A 22840-nucleotide genomic window follows, 5' to 3' on the forward strand; every position below is an offset into this window, starting at 1 on the left:
TATCCTGAGGCTCCTCAACACCAAATCCAAGCCTGTATCCATCAGTTCAGGCAAGGAGACTGATGAGTCTGCTAATCAAAGCTATGGTTTTCCCAGTAGTAATGTATGGCTGTGAGAGCTGGACTATAAGGAAGGCTGAGCACCGAAGAATTGATGCTTTCGAACTGTGGTGCTGGAGAAGACTCTTACGAGTCCCCTGGACTGCAAGGAGGTCAAATCAGTCAATCCTAAAGGAAATCAACCCTGAGTGCTCATTGGAAGGACAGATACTGAAGCTGAAGCTCCAATATTTTGGCCACCTAATGCGAAGAGAAAACTCCCTGGAAAAGACCCTGATGCTGGGAAAGACTGAAGGCAAAAGGAGAAGGGGACGGCAGAGGATGAGATGGCTAGATAGCATCACCAATGCAATGAATATGAACTTGAGCATGCTCTGGGAGAGAGCGCAGGACAGGAAGGCCTGGCGTGCTATGGTCCATGGGGTCATGAAGAGTCGGACACGACTGAACGACTGAACAACAACGAACAACATATTAAATGAAACCTCAAATACTGTTTTTTTTTAATGGATAACAGACACCTCCTGAACCACTTTACGAACAAATATAAACCTTTGCGGGGATCTTACCAAAGGGCATATCTATATTTTCTGTGAGTTCTGTGCAGTTCTGGGGTTCTAAAACGCATAGGTGGCGGGGAAGAAAAAATGTTTTAAAAATACTCTAATTTTAAGAAGGGGCCCAACACAAAAGCCTCTGGACCTATTTGTCTGATATTTGGCAAGTTTCATCCCCTCCAAAGGCACTACCAGCCTGGCAAATTTCATCAAATTGTGTTAAATTTTAGAAGTTATAGGTTCATTGTAATTTTCCTGTTTAAATCAGCGGTCAATACAAGCAATGCTTTGGGCAGTATCCAATGAGGTGCATATGGCCGCACTGATTCTCTTGCACCCCACCAATTCCTGTCCGCAAGTGGCACCTATGCTTAAATACCTTATACCCATTAGTTTCACCCATGTGGGATCTTTATTATTTATTATTAACATTTATATATAACCTTAACTGCTAAAAAGAATAGTTTAAAAATAATAAAACTATAAAACAATAGTTTTATATTATTTTAACAAGATTAAAAACAGTTAACATCAAAACAACACATTTTAAAAGACTACATTGAAAAGATGCACCCTTTATAAAAGTGAAGAAGGTGGAGACCATTCCATAGTTTGAGGGCAACACAGGAGAAAGTTCTTTCACATGGGCCCCTCAAATGGACCCCTGTGGGTAATGGTACCCTCAAGAAGTCCTCTCCTGCAGATCTTAATATTTGGGCAGGTTCATAGCAGGATGGGTGGTCCCTTAGATAGCCAGGTCTTAAGCCGTTTAGGGCTTTAAAGTTTAAAAACAACACCCTAAATTGCACCCAGAAAGCAAATGGCGACCAGTGGAGGTCTTTTAGGACAGGTGTAATATGGTCTCGATACTGTTATCAGTCACTCAGTTCAGGTCCTTAACCAAAGGTAGTTCCAGACATATCAGTGGAGAAGTGTACAGACACCCAGATATTGTAAATGTATGTCTGAGATGCCTGAAGCATCGCAATGTTTTCCGGTGAGTACCTTGAAAACTGCCTATCCAAACTGGTATAGCTTGAATTGGCTGAAAGAGGGAGGAGTCACTCTGATACGTGATAAGACAGATGGTCCTTGACTAGGAGGCAGCAACAGAACAAATGCTAGAGCAGTTTTATCAGCTTCTTGATAGCCGTTTGGAGCTTTTCTAGGAGGATGAGCTTGAGAAATGCAGAAGCTTCTTGCCTGGCCATAACTGGCCCCCATATCCCAGTAGCTCCATGCAACTCAAGTGTAGTATCTGTTAGGTCACTCTCCATTCCCTGCCCTCAGAAATCAACTCCTTCCCTTCCCCTGTGCAACTTGGAAATCCTTCTATGGTATACAATGTATTTTGGCCCTTTTTTTCTTTTTCTTCTACCTGGGACAGGATTTAGTCCATTTGATCAAGGAAGCAATGCTTATATGTATCATCTCACCATTATTCCCATGTCCCTGGTCCCTAGAGCCTCACACTTTGAACTATTGCCACCATATTTGTGTTCAGTATCGTCTCGCTGCACAGATAAGGTATGGATGAGGTTGCAGTGTCATGCCTAACTTTGGCTTAAGATTTGGAGTCAAAGCACTTGGAAAATGCAGATGAAATCGCTGAAGCAATGAAGTAAAAAATAAAAACATTTCCATTCTGGCCAGTTGTTCTCCTAAGCAGTGTCTTCGTCCTGAAGAGAGGGGGAAATGAAGAAATTGTATTTCAACAATTTTTTTCTATTATTAAAGAGTGCATGTGACATATCTATAATAAAAGCAGAATAGCTCCACATTTTAAAAATCAAAGCATCGTTTCATAAGCCATCATTTGATCTATGCCAAACCCAGTATGTTTTTCTGTTTAAGTTCATACATTTCATTTGATAATGTACTGTAAATACTGTAAAAGGGCCATTTTGGAAAAACATGTTTTTCTATTTTATTGCCAATTTGTTAAATAAACAAACAAACCAACCAACCCCTGTACATGTCACAAAAGAATCCAAGTTTTTGAATATAACAGACTAGTTTTGGAAAAGCTTTTCATTTACAAGAGTGAGAAAACTAATGAACTTATCAAGATATTTGACACTCAAATTGGGCTTTTTCAGAGAAGGGTTTTCTCCTGTTAGGAACATACAACGGATAAATCTAAAATTGTGCTAGCGGATGTTGGCTAGAGCAACGAGAGTCTCTCCCTCTCTCCTTCCCCCCCCCCACAGACCTCCACCCTAAAATCTGCTCTGCTCTGGAGGGTTTCCCAGCCCTCCAGAGCAGATTCTGAAGATGGGGGTGGGGAGAAGGAATTACCCCCCTCCCAGTTCTGGTGATATACCTGCTTCGATCAGCTGAATGGTAGCATTGGATCTAACCCTATGCTTACATAGTCAGTAGGATCCAGAGGTCATTTTCAAAATTAATGCATCTGTTTCAGGAAGATACAAGTGTTTTCCCCTAGGAAGAATAGTGAAGTCTACAAACAAAGCCAGCAAAGGCTGCAGTTGCCAAGACTGTGCTGTTTCTCAAGGGGTAAAAGCAGCCCCTGGCAAGCAGTGAAACAGGGCTGAGGAGGAAAGTGAACTGCTCTCAGGGGGGAACAGACTAATTCTCCTAATCCACTGTCCCTTTGATCAATACGTGTGCACTCCAGTCCTGGAGAAGCAGAACACACAAACATTACCTCACCATTTTCAAGCAGTGAAGATAGTATTTTGATATGATGCACGAGAACGGTAAGGAGAGATAAGAAACAGATGAGTAAGCAGATGAGTTTTGAGAAAACCCACTAACTGGGGGCCAATTTTTCTGTCTTTATAAATTAGTTTGTGTCATATTACTATGATACTCAGATAAGTAGGTTACTAAGTTTACTGCAGAAAGTCACTGAGTAGTTCAGTCTTGTTTCACAATACCTTTGTATTGAACTGGTGTTTTGTTTATGATAAACAACTAAAATTGTCCACAATTTTAAATGAAGTAGTTGAGGAAAACAAGATATTTAGAATATTTGGTTAAAACATTACATCATGCTGATCACTATTGCTTTATTCACAGATTTGTCACTTCTAGTTTTATGGGTATGTACTCTTACCTAGTGAAAAAGGAATAAATGCTTCCTTCTTGACAAACTGTCCAGAACTGTCCAAAAACCTCTCAGGACAAAACATTTCTGGGTTAGTCCAGTACTTTTCATCAAAATGTACGGAATAGAGATTTGTAATTACTGTAGTGCCTTGAGGGATAGAATAACCTCGCACAACTGCATCCTTAGAAGTTGCATGGAAAATACCTAGTGGAGCTATATTACAGAATCTTAAAATTTCATGTAGTACTGCCTCTGTGTATGGCATTTTACATTTATCTTCTAGGCAGGGTGTTTTGTTGGGCCCAATGATTAAATCAATTTCTTTATGAACTTGCCCTGTCAAGAAAAAAGAGGGTTTCAGTTTATTAAGCATTGATCAATGGTTTGGTTAAAAGATGTAGATATAATATTTATTCTTAACAACTTAAATTAGTACACTATTTGCAGAGCTGCTCTCCAATTTCATCTCAACATTTGTGGTCTGCATAGAACAGCAACATGTCTACTGCTGTCTCTAGCACTTGTGAATCCCCCACCCCCACCCCAGATCTAGGTATATATACACACCATTAACTTAAGAGATCACAGTTCATGCATCTGGGAAAAGGAGCTCAAACTCACAGAAGCATATTGTAGCATGGTGTCAGGGAACGCTATGCTACTGACTCACACAACTACCCCTCTGGAATTAGACTGATGAATCAATGAAGGCATCCAACACCAAGCCACTTAGCGTGGGAGAAATAACTTATGGACAATAAATCTAAGCAGACCTCCTGTTATTTTGACAAGCTCCTACTTCCTGTCTGTATCTTGGTCCATAGAGATGTGGTTTTTCTGATCCTGAGAAGAACTCAGTCATTTTACATTCAACACAGTTACTTTATAAATAGATGCTCATAGACTATATTTTAAAAATTTATTAAAACAAGCAAGTGTACTTAAGACAATTATAGGAAGAAATTGATATTATGGTATTTGTTGAAAAAGGTTACACCAGGAAAAGAAAACAAGACAAAGCACAGTGCATACATTGCCAATACAGATTTCTGCTAGCAGAGATTACTCCCTGCCAGGAGCCCCCCACCCAGTATCTTCCCTTTACTTTTATAGTTTACGCTTGAACATAATATGTGATGTGATTGGCTACTGTATTCTTTTAATCACACTTCTTCATATTTATTCATATTTGATATTTTGCTTATTTCTACAATTCAATAGAAAATTCCTAACTTGTTCTTTGTGGTTTTGATCTGCCTGGGGCAAGAACCTTATTCCCCAGGTCAAGCTTCCTGCCAGTGACAGGTCAAAAACAAACTTTGTTCAGACAGCCATTTTAGCTAGGCCGCCTTGATAAGCCTGATATGACTATTGCCGTAAAATCGGCTACACTAGAAGTTATTCCTGGGTCTTTCTTGCATGTCAGTCACATCCGCTGCTCGCTTCCTTTGGCCCAACCCTGATATTAGGTGACCATGCCACCACATCTGCTGTTGGAGCTGTCCCTGCAACCACAGTGTCCCGCCTGTGTTTCTTTGCTATTGTTCTTGAGGAAAAATAAAAGCTGCAATATTTGGCACAACATTTTCTTGGTATTCTGCAAATGTGAGCCTGTTTTGTCTATCGCCTTGACTTGACTTGTTCTTTTTTTTGTAAACCTGCTGCTTCAAGCATCACCTACAGCAGGGATGGGCAACACATGGCCCACAGTCCAAGTGCAGCCCCCCAATGCCAAAATTCTCCCAATGCAGCCCCACCCCCAAACTGCAGTTTGCTTCTGAATTTCAGCAGCAAACTGACACAGAGGATTAGAAGTGACAAATGGAGCTTAAAAGCAGCTACATTTGTCACTTCTAACCCTCCAGAGTTGATTGCTGCTGAAATATGACAGTAAATTGCTGAATGTTGACACTGCAGTGGCAGAAGTGTGGCCCATGGCGAGTGACTGGAGGGAAGTGGCCTAGATCCCCCCTCAAGTTGCCCAACCTGGACCTACAGTCTTCTTGTCCGTAGATCCGATTATGGTGCCTAGTAATACAAAAATTTTACATAGTCTTCAGCATAGATGGCATCTTCAGATACATCCCCCACCACTAACCCCAAAGAAGCCTGGTACCTACACTTCCAAAATAGATTTCCAGTTCTTCCAGCAGTGCCTAACAGTGTACAGAGTAACCACACCCATGTAACAGACATCACAATTAAGCTGTGATTTGAATGTATATATGTAGATAGATTTTTTAACCAAATTAGGTGCAAGTAGGGCAAGAAATACACTAATAAGCTATATTCAGACATTTCAAACAAGTCCAGTCCCACATACAAGACCAAAAAAGGCTCACTATCAAGTAATTATGATGTGAATTATAATTCCTTCATTGATAGTTTCTTGAGCATAAAAGCCCAACCCTCAGTATGCCCTCCCTGCCAAATATACCACTACTACCACATAACAGACGCTTTAGAAGAAAGAAAACATCCAAGATCTTTAAAGAGTAACTAGAATTTGGATATAGTATGGGTATAAATTGTACCCACTGATGCAACAGAAAAATCATTTCATCAGTATTGATCAAGTTTAGAATGGATACCATAGAGTCCCTGCTTAGAAAACACATCCTTAATCGTAAAGGCAAACATTTCACAGCAATGGCATAACACCTACCTTGGATATTAGGATAAAGAGCCATGAACAACACGGCCCATCTTAGAACATTTGTTGTAGTTTCTGTTCCAGCGATTATGAGTTCTCCAACGGAGAAAATTAAGTTTTCCATTGAAAATGTAGATTCTGGTTCATTTTTATTTCTGTCCATCTCATCTAAGTATGCATCTATGAAATGTCGTGGTGACTGAGGCTTCCTATTCTGGGAGAAACGCTGAATAAGGCACAGCAGAAAAGTATAGACTTCAGCTGCATTTTTAAAGAGTTGTTGATGTTTTCCAAAGGGCAAGACACCAATCCATGGAAAAGCATTATACAAAAATGCAGAACCACTAGCAGCCAATTCAATGTTTTCACTAAATATTTCAATCATATGCTGAAATTCAGTATCTTCATATGTAAATCGGTCTCCAAAAATAATCAAGTTAGTAATATTTGAAACTGCATTTGTTATCAAATATTTCAGATCAAAAGGCTTGCCTTTATAGGTATCAATAGCCTCAAGGAAAATCATTGATTCTTCTGATATTTTGCTTTCAAAGGACTTTTGACCAGATCCAAAAATCCGAAAGCTGGTTACAGCTAATTTACGATGCTCTGTCCAACCTCTGCCATACCTTGAGTTCAATAAACCTGAAATACACAAATATCAACATGTTTAACCCAGGATTTTACTGTCTTTGTTTCATTTTCTCTTTCATCTATGTGATTTATCTATGCTTAGCAGGTATATACACACATATAAAGACATGGGGTTGGATCCGATACTGGTCAACCCTTAGTGGAATGGATCTCCCCTCTCCCCTGTAGCACCCCCATACACTCCCCAAATCAGCTCCAGAAAGTTGGGTGACCCTCTGTAGCAGATTTGGGGCACACACAGGAGGCTGCAGGGAGGATGGGGAAGTCCTGTTGCATGAGCAAAAGTCCATCCACGTGATGTTGGATCCAACCCATAGCTCAGCAAACTGTTAGTAAAATTCTAGAGATAATAACTTCAAAATTATGTCCTAGGTTTTTAAATGCATATGCACTATTCCTGTTTAAAATATAATTCAGATACTGTGTTTGCAGCACTTTGAGAACTGCATGTGTATAAATGTTACTTTTACTAGTACTATTTTGCCTTCTCTACTTCTCTGAAGTTTCAGGGCAGCTTTTCACTGGGTCAGTTTCCTCATAAAGAGAGACAATACTTAAAATTTACAGTATTTTTGTAGTTTGTTTATTTACAGATATAGAAAGTCAAGTAGAGGGGAAAGGCAGGCAGTGCTAGGCTATCATACCAAGAACACCACGACTAGTTCTGCAAATCCAAGGTGTGGTTGGTTTTGTTTGCTTGTTTGTTTTTGCTTGTGTTTGTTGTACTGGAACCCATCCCAACCTGGAGCCTACCCGCCACAAGACAAGCTGCTTTTAAAACAGAGTGGACTTGCAAACGCGGCTTATGATAGGCACGGGAGTCTGCTATTCAAAGAAAAAAAGTCGAAGCCCCAATAGGCATGCCTAAAGTACCTCTTTGGATCTTTGCCCTTGCCTTTAAAGCAGCATCAACCCCCAAGGGAAACAGCAAACTCTTGCAGCTCCCCCAACAAGCTGGCTTCTTGTCACCTAGTGCCAAAAGCTGTTTCTCTTGTTGGGCAAGATTAAAACTTGTTTCATTAAGCTCCAACTCACTGAAATGGGATGTGACAAAATCTAGTAACTCCAAGTAACCGCCAACCTCAAAAGTCATTATCCAGGATTTTATTGTCCATTAAGAAGTACCACGCTATACAAATTCTTAGACAAGGCCATTTTGCAACAAAGTACATACCTATAATAGTACTGCAGCTGTTAAGCAGAAAAAGACAAAAGTTACGAAAATAGTGGAATAAAGCAAAAAAAGAAAAATAATAATTCTTCAAGTATTATTTATTAATTAAACTTATATGCCACCTTTTTTCTTCCTTAAGGAACCCAAGATGGTGTACATAATCCTCCTCTCCATTTTATCCTCACAACAACAACCCTGTGAGGTAGGCTGAACTGAGAGTCTGTGACTGGCCCAAAGTCACCCAGTGAGCTTCCATGGCCAAGTGGGGACTAGAAGCCGGCTCTCCTGGCTCCCAGTCCGTCACTCTAGCCACTACAGAAATTAGTATTCGGTGTGGAGGATTATATTTAAGTGTATCCATGTGCCAGCAGAATGGATCCCTCTTCCCCCCTGCAGCCCTCCCCCCAAATCTGCTCCTGAGGGCTAGTGGACCCTCCGGACCAGATTTGGGAGAGCATGGGGATGTAGGGAGGAAAGAAAGAAGTCCCATTGTGTAAGTGGAAGGCGAGCAAAGGGCTGGATGCGCCTGATCTCAGAAGCTAATCAGGGTCAGCCCTGGTTAGTACTTGGATGGGAGACCACCTGGGAATCAGGCGTCCTGCACTGACCAAGGGGATGGACTTGATGGTCTTGTAGGCCCCTTCCAACCCTATGATTCTATGTCATCTATGTCCATATTGCACTGTTTGATGCAACTCAGGAAATGGGTATGGAGATATGCTGCTCGGGGAGGAATTTAAGAGAGGCTTTAGTCATATGTATTAGAAATGCAAAAGAGCGTAGACTTTTTAGAAGATGGTCATTAAACAGTTTAGGTAATCTGACTCACTTGTCTATCTTCAAAAGTTTATATAGGTTGATGTACAAAGACATGCCAGAGAAATATGGAGTCCAGTTAGATATATTGCAGTTGGAAGTTCTGTTGAGCAGCCTCTCCCAACCTGGTGCCCTCCAGATGATTTGGACTACAACTCCCCAGCAGTGCCGGCCAACATGACCAATGGTCAGGAAGGATGGGAACTGTAGTCCAACACATCTGGAGGGCATCGAGTTGGGGAAAGCTGCTGTTGAAGATAAGATGTCTTGGATTGATGTTGTTAAATTCTCTTGTTAAATTCTAAATTAATTGTTTTGAGTATCTTCATGCTCTTTTATTTATATTGATATCTGCTGTTGTATAGTCTATTGGTAAAATTGTCTGAAGCTGGTTAAAACAAATGCACCCCCAGGGTGGACTTGCTATCTGAAAGCATGATGCGGGACTAGTGGCTATACAATATAAGGAGCATGCTTACTCCCAATATGCTGCTATTATTTATAAATAAGAAAAAACAAGGATACCACAAGTCTCCAGTACTTTTGCCCAAAGGCCTGCACAATTCTATATATGTTTACTCATAAGTAAGTCCCACCAAGTTTAATGGTGTTTACTCCATAGTAAGTGCGTTTAGGATTTCAGCCTAAATCATGAAGTGCCATCTCGGCACTTTTTGCCAACCGCTGATTTGACAAGCACTTAGCAATATGGGCTCTGTTCTATTCTGATGACCAAGACACATTTCAGAATTCTAGGAAGTCCTTTATTTTAAAGGGTATATTTTCAGCTCTTAACATTGTGCTAAAAGGAGTACGACAAGGCTGCATATTGTCACCCTGCTTATTTAACTTATATGCAGAGTACATCATGAGAAATGCCGGGTTGGATGAATCAGAGATCGGAATTAAGATTGCCGGGAGAATTATCAACAACCTCCGATATGCAGACGATACCACCCTAATGGCAGAAAGCGAAGAGGATCTCAAGAGCCTCTTGTTGAGGGTGAAAGCGGAGAGTGCAAAAGCTGGTTTGAAACTCAACATTAAAAAAACGAAGATCATGGCATCTGGCCCTATCACTTCCTGGCATATAGAAAGGGAAGAAATGGAAGCAGTGACAGATTTTACTTTCTTGGGCTCCAAGATCACCGCAGACGGTGACTGTAGCCATGAAATTAAAAGACGCTTGCTCCTTGGGACGAAAGCTATGGCAAACCTAGACAGCATAGTAAGAAGCAGAGACATCACCTTGCCGACAAAGGTCTGTCTAATCAAAGCTATGGTTTTCCCAGTAGTAATGTATGGCTGTGAGAGCTGGACTATAAGGAAGGCTGAGCGCCGAAGAACTGATGCTTTCGAACTGTGGTGCTGGAGAAGACTCTTACGAGTCCCCTGGACTGCAAGGAGGTCAAATCAGTCCATCCTAAAGGAAATCAACCCTGACTGCTCTTTGGAAGGACAGATAATGAAGCTGAAGCTCCAATATTTTGGCCACCTAATGCGAAGAGAAAACTCCCTGGAAAAGACCCTGATGCTGGGAAAGACTGAAGGCAAAAGGAGAAGGGGACGGCAGAGGATGAGATGGCTAGATAGCATCACGGATGCAATGAATATGAACTTGAGCACGCTCCGGGAGAGAGCGCAGGACAGGAAGGCCTGGCGTGCTATGGTCCATGGGGTCACGAAGAGTCGGACACGACTGAACGACTGAACAACAACAACATGTTGATAATGTACAACTAAGTCATGATTTTCAAACACAACTGCCATAGCTGCATATTACCACCAGAAGGCGCTCCTCTGGCACAAGAGCATTCTTTAGCTGCTTCTGGTCAACCAGCTTAGGCTGCAAGGCAAACTGCACATATGCATTTGTGTCTAATAACTAAATCCCAATCAGCTGGGGGTTTGCTTTTTAAATTGATAAGCCATCCATAGGCTGCATTTTGTTAGGCAGAAAACAGAACAAGTGGTTTAATTATTTCCTTCCCAATTGTTTCTGTTTAATGTCCCCTCCATTTCCCACATGGGGTTCCAGATGCCTATTTACAAGGGTGCCACACAAACTTGATAACACCAGTTTTGATAGGACAAGCTTGTCAACTGCAATAACTACTAAGTAAAGATTTATAAAATAGATTCATTTTTAAGCTGAATTATGAAAGTTAAAGGCTGGATGATGAGCAAACGGCTGGATACGTCTGATCTCGTAAGCTAAGCAGGGTCAGCCCTGGTTAGTACTTGGATGGGAGACCAGACCACCTGGGAATCAGGCTTCCTGCATTGAGCAGGGGGTTGGACTCGGTGGTCTTGTAGGCCCCTTCCCACCCTACTATTCTATGATTCTAAATGGAATTCCTCTACAATCTAAAGAAATGTAAAATGAACATGAGGTATCAGTGTGCCACAGGTTCTACACCCCAAACTTCGAGAAAAGAAGTCTCAGGCACTTTAAATTCCAATCAACTGGAGAGTTTAGTGCACCCTTACATTTCTTCTATTGAAAAGAATGAGACTAAAAGTATTTAAGTTCTGTTTAATCATAGCCCACTTAGTCTTCAGCTATTGTGAGCAAATGACAATGAAACTGCTGGTGAACTATTGAAGTGAGGATTTCTAAGCAATGACAATCTTCTCATTCTTAGCTGATTCTTTTGCAACAATTAATAACAATGAAGGTAGCAAGGAGCAGTTACCTAGAAGAGTAGAATGTAAAGCAGGAGTCCCCAGCACAACACCCATGGGCATAAAATAATTTTCCCCCATTGTTTAAATATACATACATGGATTTGTATGAAATGCATACAACTCTCTAGCAATTCAACAAAAGCAGACCAAATATCCAAATAAGTACCCATTTGAAGGTGGCATCTGTGTGCCACCCATTCAAATAGTGAAAGCATTATAAGGTCCTCAATCCATTGCATTATATGAGGTGGGTGTTTATCCTTCCAGTTGTAATATCAGCCTTTTAGCTGTCAAAAGGGTGCAGAGAATCCATTTACACTGACCATTTGTTAATTTCCATAAAGCAGGTAAACAATTTAAAAGACTATGTACATCAGTGAATATTAAAGACTGTCCCAGTACAAAATTCATCTGTATAAAAATCTCCCCACAAAAAGAAGCAATGACTGGGCATTGCCAAAACATATGTTTAAAATAAGCATTCACTGTATTGCACTTCCAGCAATTAGCTGAATTAGACAATGCCTTATTAAAGAGACACACAGCTATGTACAAGAAACAAAGCTTTTTGCCGAATAAGATACAGCCTAAAATCCATAAGTGCAACAGGTAGATGCCAAAGCGGTGATTCACTGATTAGGCGTTTTGTGGTGGTGTCCACAGCAGTTTCTCAAATTCCCAAAGGTCCAAAAAGGTTGGGGACCCCTGGTGTAAAGCATTATCTACTTGGAATACAAGAATATACAAATGGTGACCTGCAACACATAGAGTCCTGCAACAAAGTGTTGCAGTACTTCCTTGTATGTTGCCTTTGCTTGTGGATGAGTGGAGTGCTACTTGAGTGTATCAGGCCACTCTGATCGCTCCTTGGTCCTCAGGTCCAGCCCCAGGTCCAGCTGTTCCTCCTAACACCTAGTTGGCAGGCAGCTGTAGAGGAGAACGGGACTGGGGCAGGGGTGTTGCTGCCCTTCTCCACACTGTTTGCTGCAGGACCCTATGAAGTGGGTAGTGCTTGAGGGGTCTACAAGGCAAGGAAGAGACAATGGCTGTGGCACCAAAGTCAAGAAGATGGGAGAGGGACATCCTGTGGGTGCCCTTGCCGAGCCTGCCTGGTTAGAAAACACAACGACTGTGACGGTCAGCAATTTGGATAGCTTTAAAAGGGACTAGACAATTTCATGGAGGGTAAGGCTGTCAGTGGCTACTAGTCCTGATGGCTATATGCTACCTCCAGTATCAGAGACAGTATGCCTAAGTACACCAGCTGCTGGGGAACATGGGCAGGAGGGTGTTGTTGCACTCATGTCCTGCTTGTGGGTTTCCCGTTGGCAGTTGGTTGGCCGCTGTGTGAACAGAATGCTGGACTAGATGGACCTTTGGTCTGATCCAGCAGGGCTCTTATGTTCTTACTTTCTCTTTGTCTCTCCCCCACCACTAGACTCCTTAGCAGCAGAATGGGGCTGTTGAAAGAAAAAAAGAAGGGAAGCAAGAGATTAACCCAATAGTGAGAGGGAGATCTGGGAAGGGGATAGACCCAAGAAGTAATGCACCCCTTGTTCTTATCTCCCTTACCCAAGTCCATACTAGAGTGACGGGTTGTTGAAAACTGGTTCTGTTCTCCATTTAGGAAGGAGAAGAAGGAGGAGAGAAGGATGCATTGAGTGTCAATTCCTGAGCCACATTTCCTCCATTGTGAGAAACCATTAAAAGCCTTTGTAGGCTTTGTGCAAGAACCCCCCCCCCCCAGGTTTAATTTTAGTCTTCTTTCTATTTTTGCCTCCTTTTACATTTTTTCTGCTTGTGCATACTTCAGGGTTTCCCTGAAACTGCAGATACTTCCCCCTGCTGTGGGTGGTGCCACTTCTGCTACATAAGCAATGGCACTCTACCCTCAAGATCAGAAATTTGGGGGGGGTGTGTGTGTGATCAGAAATATGTAATACACATGAACAGCATAGCAGTTTAAAAGTGGCAGCTGAGGAAGTTCAAATTCAGTATGAAGCTCTTACTGTCCTTGGCCAATAAGAAGGTTTCGGAAGATGATGTTTCCAATAATACACATCAAGGGCAGGTTCAGGTTTGAATTTGCCACCCCTGCCCTTTGTAACAGGGCATGAGGAATTTTGCAGAGCACATCCAAAAATACAGACCATGAATGAAAATAGTTTCAATATTATTGCTTTAAGAAATAAGTCAGATGAGTTACAGGCATAGTTAAAGCAAATATCAAATGCAATAAGCTGCAGTGTAAAACAAAACATCCATAACAGCACATACCTCCCATTTTTGTCAGCTTCTTGAACAAAGGAAGAGATGGCCTGTCTGAAAAAATGTCACTTTGCTGAACAAGGCATTCTTTCACAGCATCATAGCCATTCAGTACAATGGTGGATATACCTCCAAGATCAAGACTAAATATCTTTTAAAACAAGAAAAAAGATATTGCATGTCACTTTCAAGAATTCTAAAATAAAGGAAATATGATTCCAAGTTGTGGGTATATAGTACAATATAATATACATGCTAATTCTCCAGTTGCTAGGTAAGCAGCACACATTATAATTATGTAGATTGAGTTACTATTCTATAACAGTTACAGTTTGCCTTCATTCATAGTTCACAAGAATATGTATAAACATGTAGCACTATCATGGAGCTATATATCCATCCCAGTCCTGTGTGTTGGCCAGGTTTACTGCCACCATACATGGTGAGTTTCCTACTTGTCACTTCCCAGTAGGAACTGTGTATACTTGGAAATGTGACAGAAGATGCACAAATGTAATTGGCAGTACAGTTGTGGCCGGTGGGAAATTTATCCTGCATTCAGTATACCTGAGTAGAAGATGAAAGAAGCCTGGCAGTGGAAGGTATCTTTCCTACTATAAGGTTTCTTATCAGCAACCTGTCACTTTGGCAGATTGGTTTGAAAAACACTGCTATGAAGCCATGAGCAGCTACAACACAAAAACTATGTATTTGTTATGATTGGGAAACTATTAGAAAGCATTGTACTTACACTGAGGCTCAGTTCAGATGTAGCGGGGACGGGACCCTCAGGATCATGTGATGACCTCTCCTCCTCTTTCATGCGTCACACAACAGGACACTGAAAGCTTCTGCTTTCAAGTTGTAGTTAACCACAGTTCCCCAGCGTGTCTGAATGTGATTAGTTTAAACCATACTTAGCAGGAACAAGACAGGATCTAAAATCACAGTTTTATCCTAGCTTGCTCTCACTAACTAGGGTTTAAAACAAACCATAGTTCCCAGGGTTTGGACATTATGGGGAAGTGTGGTTAGTTTAAACCTGAAGGCAGAAGCTTTCAATCTCCTCCTGTGGTGCACAGAAGAGGAAGAGAAGAAAGCCTTGGGCTCATTCATGTAGAGGAAAATCATGGTTTATTGTACTTTATACAATGAGTATTTTATTTTATCTAAACTGAAAAAATAGAAATATGGCATTTCACTTACATTTCTACAATATCAAAATTTCACATTCAGAATATGAAGCTTTATGTGATTACCAGATTCTTCCAACAAGTGCCCCTACCCCACCCTTTTGTTCTTTATATGTTTATAATATGCAGGAGTACCAGAACAATCTGATGTTTCTAACACCTACAAAGTAAGATTCTACAGTAAAACTCAATCCTTCTACAACATACAGAAATTCTACAGTTTCAAACCTGTATGCCTTAACACAAACCTGGCACACATTTCCCAAAATTTACACAAGTTTATAACAAAGATATCCATAAGTAAAGACACATATTGTTACAAGAGTCCTTACATAAAATAAATGGGCTAAAAAAATTCAGTTTATCTTAAAAATGAGAAAGGAAGTAGACTTCTATCATACATATTACACCAACCTTCCCTAACTCAGTGCCCTCCTGATATACAACTCTCATAATCCCCAGCCGGCACTGGCCATGCTGCCTGGAGATGGAACTATAGTCCAACATATCTGTAGAGCACCAGGCTGGCGAAGGCTGGTGTAGGCACTGGCCCAAATGCATGAAGATTCATGTTCAACTACTTCTTGGTCAGATCTAGATCTAGCTCAGATGCAGTTTTCCAGGGCCAAGAGTTAAAGTACTTTCATAAGTGAAGGGACAAGGTTGTGATTTTTTTAAAGTTAGTTTATATGATTGAAGTGGTACCTAACAAAGAAAAACAGACAATTTTACTTCAAATGACAGTCCATGTAAGTGTGGCTACTAAAGTGGAATGGCCTATGAACACATTTTCCTGTTCCTACGAAGAGATACTATTTTAGAGATGTGCATTATGAATCATCAGTTGTTGCCTTTATTCCAAAGAAGACCACAGCAGCCTGACCATACTCCGTAATGTGGCTTCCCCTGCATTAGAAAACAGCCAAGATTCCTAGGCGAGCAAAATATTACACAGATACACAGCTTTTCTATAGAGCATTTAACAGGGGGCTTGTAGGATAATAGACATTTATCATCTCTTGATGTATTTTGATTTGTTTTACTGTTTTTAGTCAATGTTTGCTGGCTGCCTTGGGGGTCATTTTTGAAGACAAAAAGGTAGAATTCTAATGTTGAACTATCTAAGGTGCCAGGTTGGGAAAGATTCATCTAACAGAACTGTAAAATAACTTATTCTGAGTTAAGTCCCATTCATTTCAGTTGAATTTACTCCAAAGTAGGTATACTCAGGATTACATCCTAAGCCCACCTGCTTGTGGAAAAAGTTAGGGAAAAGGTAACAAGGATACTTCGTGGTCAGAATGTCTTGCTCTTTATCACCTACAGTGCAAATCTTACATGACACTTTTATCTGGAAAAAGTACTTCATCATTCATATCAAGTTTGCCCTCACATCAGCTCTGAGGCTTACAGTGCAATCCTATGCATATCTATTCAGAAGTAAGTCCTACTGAATCAATGGAGCTTACTTCCAGGCAAGTGGGCAAAGGTTTACACTAATTTATGGGACTTCTGAGATATGTATAGAATCGCTGAGAAGGACACACGGAACCTTGGACAGAAGCCATAGAAGTTGACCCCAGATCCGAGTACAAAATGAAGATGGTAAAGAATTAATTTCAAGCCTAAAGTTAACAACAGCCTTGCGATTTTATATCTGCAAAACCGTAAGGGCTGGCTGGCTGGCTGAAGGAGCCTCTTTTCCCCTGGGGTCTGGCAAGTATAGCCCGAACAGACTACATAGACCAGCTTCCCCCAACATGGTGCCCTCCATATGTGGTGGACTACAACGCCGCAACATTGGCCAGACTTTCTGAGCCCGATGGGAGTTGAAGTCCAACATATCTGTAGGGCACTAGCCTGGGGAAGGCTGGAGTACGCAGAGCAGCCTCCCCCAACCTGGCTCCGAGCAGATGTTCTAGACTCCAACTCCCAGCATCCCGCAGCCAGCGTGGCTGGCTGAGGGATGCTGGGAGTTGAAATCCAGCGCATCTGGAGAGCACCAGGTTGGGGAAGGCGGCCACGCAGCTGCGCTCCACCTCCGGCCCGGCCCGGCCCGGCCCTCCCCCGCCTCAGCGCCGCCCAGGCGCGCAATACCTGTCCGTAGAGCTGGCTCTGCCGCATCATGTAGACGTGAGGCTGCCCCGAGGCGAGGGAGTGAATGTTGCCGACGAGAGGCAGCCCCGCTGGGCCCGGCGGGAAACCGGCCGGCCGCCTCTGCTTCAGCAACTGCCTCACCACCAGCGACAGCAGCAGCAGCACGGCCGCCACGGCCGCCAGCTGGCCCTCCGCCCGCATCCCTCCGCCCGGCTCCGGCGGCCGATTCGCAGCCGCAACGACCCTTTCACAACAGCGCCCTATGCGTCGCTGCGGCTCCTTATAGGGCGCCGGCGGCGCTTGTCAAGCGGCGGCGAGCCTGATTGGACGATTCTCCGCTCCCGCTCTTGGCCTGCCTCCTCCTCCTCCGCCTCCGCCTCCCCCTCCCGCGCCGGAGTTCCAAGCTGTGCTGTGGGGCGCCCGGGAGCTGGGCGCAGTCGCCGGGCGTTCTAGGGATACTTCGGAGTGAGGCCTCGTCCGCGCCCAGGGACAGTTCTTGCCCTCGCTTCGCCCCGGGCCGTGTTTACTTCCCGACAAAGTTGCTCAATAAGCGATGAAGCTGCTTGCATAACAGAGGCAGTATTGCTGCACTACGCTAATTTGAATAGTGTAGTTTCGGCGCGGAAGGCTGACCAGAAAGCAGTGCCAAGTCAGAAGCAGAGATGCTGTTTGAAACTCTCAAGGGATTTGCTTACAATTATTTGTAGGCCGCCTTTAAGGGTAAAGCCCCCTCAAGGCTGCGTACAGGATAAAAAAAACCCTGTAAAAGTATTTTTTGTTGTTCAGTCGTTAAGTCGTGTCCGACTCTTCGCAACCCCATGGACCATAGCACGCCAGGCCTTCCTGTCTCCCGGAGTGTGCTCAAGTTCATATCCATTGCATCAGTGATGCTATCTAGCCATCTCATCCTCTGCTGTCCCCTTCTCCTTTTGCCTTCAATCTTTCCCAGCATCAGGGTCTTTTCCAGGGAGTTTTCTCTTCGCATTAGGTGGCCAAAATATTTGAGCTTCAGCTTCTGTATCTGTCCTTCCAATGAGCAGTCAGGCTTGATTTCCTTTAGGATGGGCTGATTTGACCTCCTTGCAGTCCAGGGGACTCGTAAGAGTCTTCTCCAGCACCACAGTTCGAAAGCATCAATTCTTCGGCACTCAGCCTTCCTTATAGTCCAGCTCTCACAGCCATACGTTACTACTGGGAAAACCATAGCTTTGATTATACGGACCTTTGTCAGCAAGGTGATGTCTCTGCTTCTTACTATGCTGTCTAGGTTTGCCATAGCTTTCCTCCCAAGGAGCAAGCGTCTTTTAATTTCATGGCTACAGTCACCATCTGCAGTGATCTTGGAGCCCAAGAAAATAAAGTCTGTCACTGCTTCCATTTCTTCCCCTTCTATATGCTAGGAAGTGATGAGGCCAGATGCCATGATCTTAGTTTTTTTAATGTTGAGTTTCAAACCAGCTTTTGCACTCTCCACTTTCACCCTCAAATAGACAATAAATATATAATAAAATACTATAAAAACAGATTGCACCAATAAAACCTGCAGCCCACAGATTATGGGAAGGCCACCAGGTTGCTGAAGTCTTGAAAGTTCCTTTCAAATGTCAATAATCTCATCTCAACTTTTGGTGTATCCCTAAGCTCTTTCAATTGTAGAAGAAAACTTAAAACACATTACTGTCCCATCTTTAAAGTAAGGCTTAAAGTACAATGGACTTAAAAAAAAATTGTTCCTTTAAAAAAAATAATGGGGCCAGCTCATGGTTTTGTAGTATTTCTTTTTGTCAAAGCTTCTTGTGCTTCCATTTCATTTTGTATGTGTTTTATTTATGTGTGTTTGTATGGTCATATAAAGAACTGAGGCCACAGGAATGTATGCCTTAAGAAAGCACTGGTATGCATTATGGCTATCACATGGGGACCATTTTAAACTACAGCATGTTGCTGTTGCAAATAGGTGGTAGACATTTGCCTGTAATGGCTCACCGCATGGATCATGGTTGCTGCTTCCCTGTGGCTGAGTCCACACCAATAACATGGCTTTGTCCAGAGCCTGGGACACTTGGAAATAAGAATCTGAATTCATACAAAGTGTAGAAGCTATAGAGCAGCCTTCCCCAACCTGATGCATTCCAGATGTTTTTGACTTCAACTCCAGTCAGCCCCAGCCAGCATGGTCAGGAATGCTGGGAGTTGTAATGCAAAACAGCTGGAGGGCACCAGGTTGGGGAAGGCTGATATAGAGCTTATTTCCACAACATTACAAACCTTTGACACAGGAATCCAAGGGCTAGTTCACACATGTATATGTCTCATTTATGTCTCACTTGTTTACCAGTATGTGCTTGGTCACTGGTAGCAGAAGGTATGAATGGACTCTACAGAAAAGCATTGCCTTGGATCCTAAGATAAGTGAAGGTGCCTGTGTCTGACTTTGGGTGATTGCCCCATTCACCAACATCACACACCCTATGTTGTTCAGGAGCCCCCTCCCCACCTCCTGGAGAGACTTTTCAGGGGGTTTAGGGGACTGGAGGGAGCAGGACACTTTCTTTCCATTAAGTTCCTTTCAAGCCATTGTGCTTGAGGAAATGTGAAAGTTCTGCCTATAGAGTTCTATCTGTGACGACCCACTCACATATGATGGTCATCACTTGATATTGTAGTCATCAAATGGCAAATGCGCATATGTGAGTCAACCACCCAGAGAGCTTCAGCTATTGGGAGGTATAGAACTGAAATAAATAAATAAATAAATAGCTATCTATCTATCTATTTCAGCTAGCTAGCTTCAAAGGTGGGCAAGTGGATGATGTGATTTCTTCCCATGCCAACAGTGCATCTCCTTGGGGCCCTGCAATGCTTGGGTAGCTCCTACTGTGTCCTCTTCACATTTCAAATGTTGCCAACATGGTGATGGTCTTGACCATGCAGAAGCAGCAATCACACCGCAACTAACATAAGAATTGGACCCTTTTGAGAAGTTGCAGTCTCATGTAGAAAATCATCCAATTCACACAAAACAGCTCACCCACTCTTTCTCCAAATGTGAAGTTTAGCTTTCATTTTGTAGGACATTATCTCCACAGTCTTGAGATATCTTGTGCTCAGCAGCCTTTCCCAACCTGGTGCCTTCCAGATGTGGGATGAAGTGTTATCAATATGCAAATGACACCCAGCTCTATCTCTCTTTTTCATCAAATTCAGGTGAGGCAGTGGCTCTTCTGAATCAGTGCCTGGGCACAGTAATGGACTGGATGAAGGCCAATAAACTGAGACTCAATCCAGACAAGATGGAGGTACTGTTAGTGGATGGTTCGTCTGCTCAGTAAAGTGATATGCAAGCTGTTCATACTTTGGGGTGCTCTTGGATCCAGAACAAGGCACAGGTGGACACAGAGCAGCTTTTATCAGCTTAGGATGATATACCAACTACGTACACCCTTATCTGGATGGAGATAGTCTAGCTACAGTTATCCATGCTCTGATAACCTTTCATCTGGATAATGGTAATGTGTTATATGTGTGGCTGCCTTTGAAAATGGTCCAGAAACTTTGGCTGGTCCAAAAGAGGGCAGCAAGATTGTTAACAGGGACTGGCCAATGCAATTATATTATATTTCCATCTGCACTGGTTGCCAGTCAATGTCTGGGAATGATTCAAAGTGCTGGTATTAACATTCAAAGCCCTAAATGGCTGAAGGATTGTCTCCTCCCATATGTACCTGCCCGGACCCTGGTTGTGTAGGGGCTCCCAGAGAAGGTGGGTGGGGAGCACCCTGGTTGTGGAATGAGCTTCCCAGAGAAGCTTGCCTGGTGCCTATATAGTGCTCTTTCCGGTGCCAGGTGAAGACCTTTTTATTTTCCCAGCTACTTTCATCTTTTAGTTCTGTTATTTGAATCTATTATTGTATTTTACATCTCTGCATGGCTACTAAGTTTTATTTTAGTTTGGTTTTTATTTTTATTTTATACTGTAGTTTTAAACTTTTAAAATGTATTATATGCTGTATTTTGTGGTTGTAATTGTTGTGAACTGCCCAGACAGCTTTGGCTATTGGGTGGTATAGAAATGTAATATATGAATGAATGAATGAATGTTTTAGATTAAACTCCCATTAGCCCCAGCCAACATGGCCAATGGTCAGGGATGATGGGAGTTGTAGTCCAAAACTTCTCACGGAGAGCAGGCTGGGGAAGGCTGGTGTACATGTATGGACTACAGGGATATTTTCACAAAATGTATTTTAGTGCATTAGTTCAGTGCAGTCATACAAATATGTTACATAAATCTACAAATGAAAAATGAATGTTACCTATTCAAATGGGTAAAGAGAAAGATATCATCTCCTTTTCCCCTTTAAGGGAAAAGCATGTTAAATAAGTATGCTAATTTTTCATTTAAAGTATGAGAAACTATTTCATAAGAGTTTCGGCAAATGAGGTTCCAAGTAGATTTTATCTGGAAGATTAAATAAGTCACGCGGATACTATCAGAAATATCTTAATTAAAAGTTCTTGGTAGCTATTACTGCCAAAACATCTGAAGTGTAGTTGCCAGAATCTTGGTATCATCTTTCTTTTTCATATACTTTGTTTTTATTACCTTTTGGCTTTGAGATGTTGTGATAAAATCAATTTAAACAGTATAAAACAATGAATAATTTAAACAGCTAAAACATATGAAATCATTAAACAAGCTAATACCAATTAAAATTGAAAACAATAAAATAGTTAAAACAGTGTGCTACTTTAGGGAATACATTTAGCCATGTTTTTACTTGGCACCAAAATGAAACCAATGTGCACGTCAATGGGGCCTCCAAGGGGAGGGCATTCCACGACTGGGGTGCTACAGCAGAGAAAGCCCTCTCCCACATCCCATCATAGTGTATGTCTCGCACTGGTGGGACGCAGGGGAGGGCTCCTCCAACAGATCTCAGTCCTCGGGCAGGCATATATAGAGAGAGGCGCTCCCTCCAATATCGAGGTCCAAAGCTGCTTAAGGCTTTAAATGTCATCACCAGAACCTTGAATTCCGACCGGAAGCATATTGGCAGCCAGTGCAATTCCTTTAAAACTGGTGTTATATGATCTTTACGAGATGTTCCAGTCAGCAGTCTAGCTGCTGCATTTTGCACTGGCTACAATTTCCGAGTCGTCTTCAAGGGTAGCCCCACAAAAAGTGCATTGCAGTCATCTAATTGGGAAGTTACCAGCACATGTAGGTTATCCCTGTCCAGGAAAAGCCATAGCTGGCGGATCAGCTGAAGCTGGCACCAAGTACTCCGAGCCACAGAGTCCACCTGGGGGCTCCAGTGACAGGGATGGATCTAGGAGTACTCCCAAGCTACGCACCTGCTCCTTCAGGGGGAGTGCAACCCTGTCCAGGACAGGTCGCTTACCCAATTCCCGGACTTGGGAACCACCAGTCCACTGAGCTTCTGTCTTGTCAGGATTCAGGTTCAGTTTATTGGCCCTCATCCAGCTCATTATAGCCTCCAGGCACTGCTCCAGCACCTTCACTACCTCAGCTGACTCGAATGACAAGGAGAAATAGAGCTGAGAATCATCAGCGTACTGGTGACACCCCACCCCAAAACTCCTA

At 42.5% G+C, this 22840-nt stretch overlaps 1 protein-coding gene across 2 annotated transcripts; it reads right to left on the bottom strand.

Annotated features, from left to right (window-relative positions):
* Nucleotides 1–535: 535 nt before the first annotated feature.
* On the bottom strand, nucleotides 536–17452 carry CYP2R1 (cytochrome P450 family 2 subfamily R member 1). 2 transcript variants are annotated; one of them, XM_084828448.1, is made up of 5 exons: nucleotides 17233–17452; nucleotides 13952–14093; nucleotides 6355–6987; nucleotides 3696–4025; nucleotides 536–2295 (listed from the first exon to the last, which is right to left on the bottom strand). In XM_084828448.1, exons 1-5 carry the CDS (start codon nucleotides 17431–17433, stop codon nucleotides 2117–2119), a joined length of 1485 nt encoding a protein of 494 aa, XP_084684574.1. In that variant the 5' UTR covers nucleotides 17434–17452; the 3' UTR covers nucleotides 536–2116. The 2 variants fall into 2 exon arrangements, with proteins under 2 accessions (XP_084684574.1, XP_084684565.1); XM_084828439.1 differs by having other exon boundaries at nucleotides 13934–14093.
* Nucleotides 17453–22840: the final 5388 nt, after the last annotated feature.

Source organism: Heloderma suspectum, chromosome 1, assembly GCF_057233095.1.
Source record: "Heloderma suspectum isolate Gila_16-S chromosome 1, 16-S_ref, whole genome shotgun sequence".
Lineage (NCBI taxonomy): Eukaryota > Metazoa > Chordata > Lepidosauria > Squamata > Helodermatidae > Heloderma > Heloderma suspectum.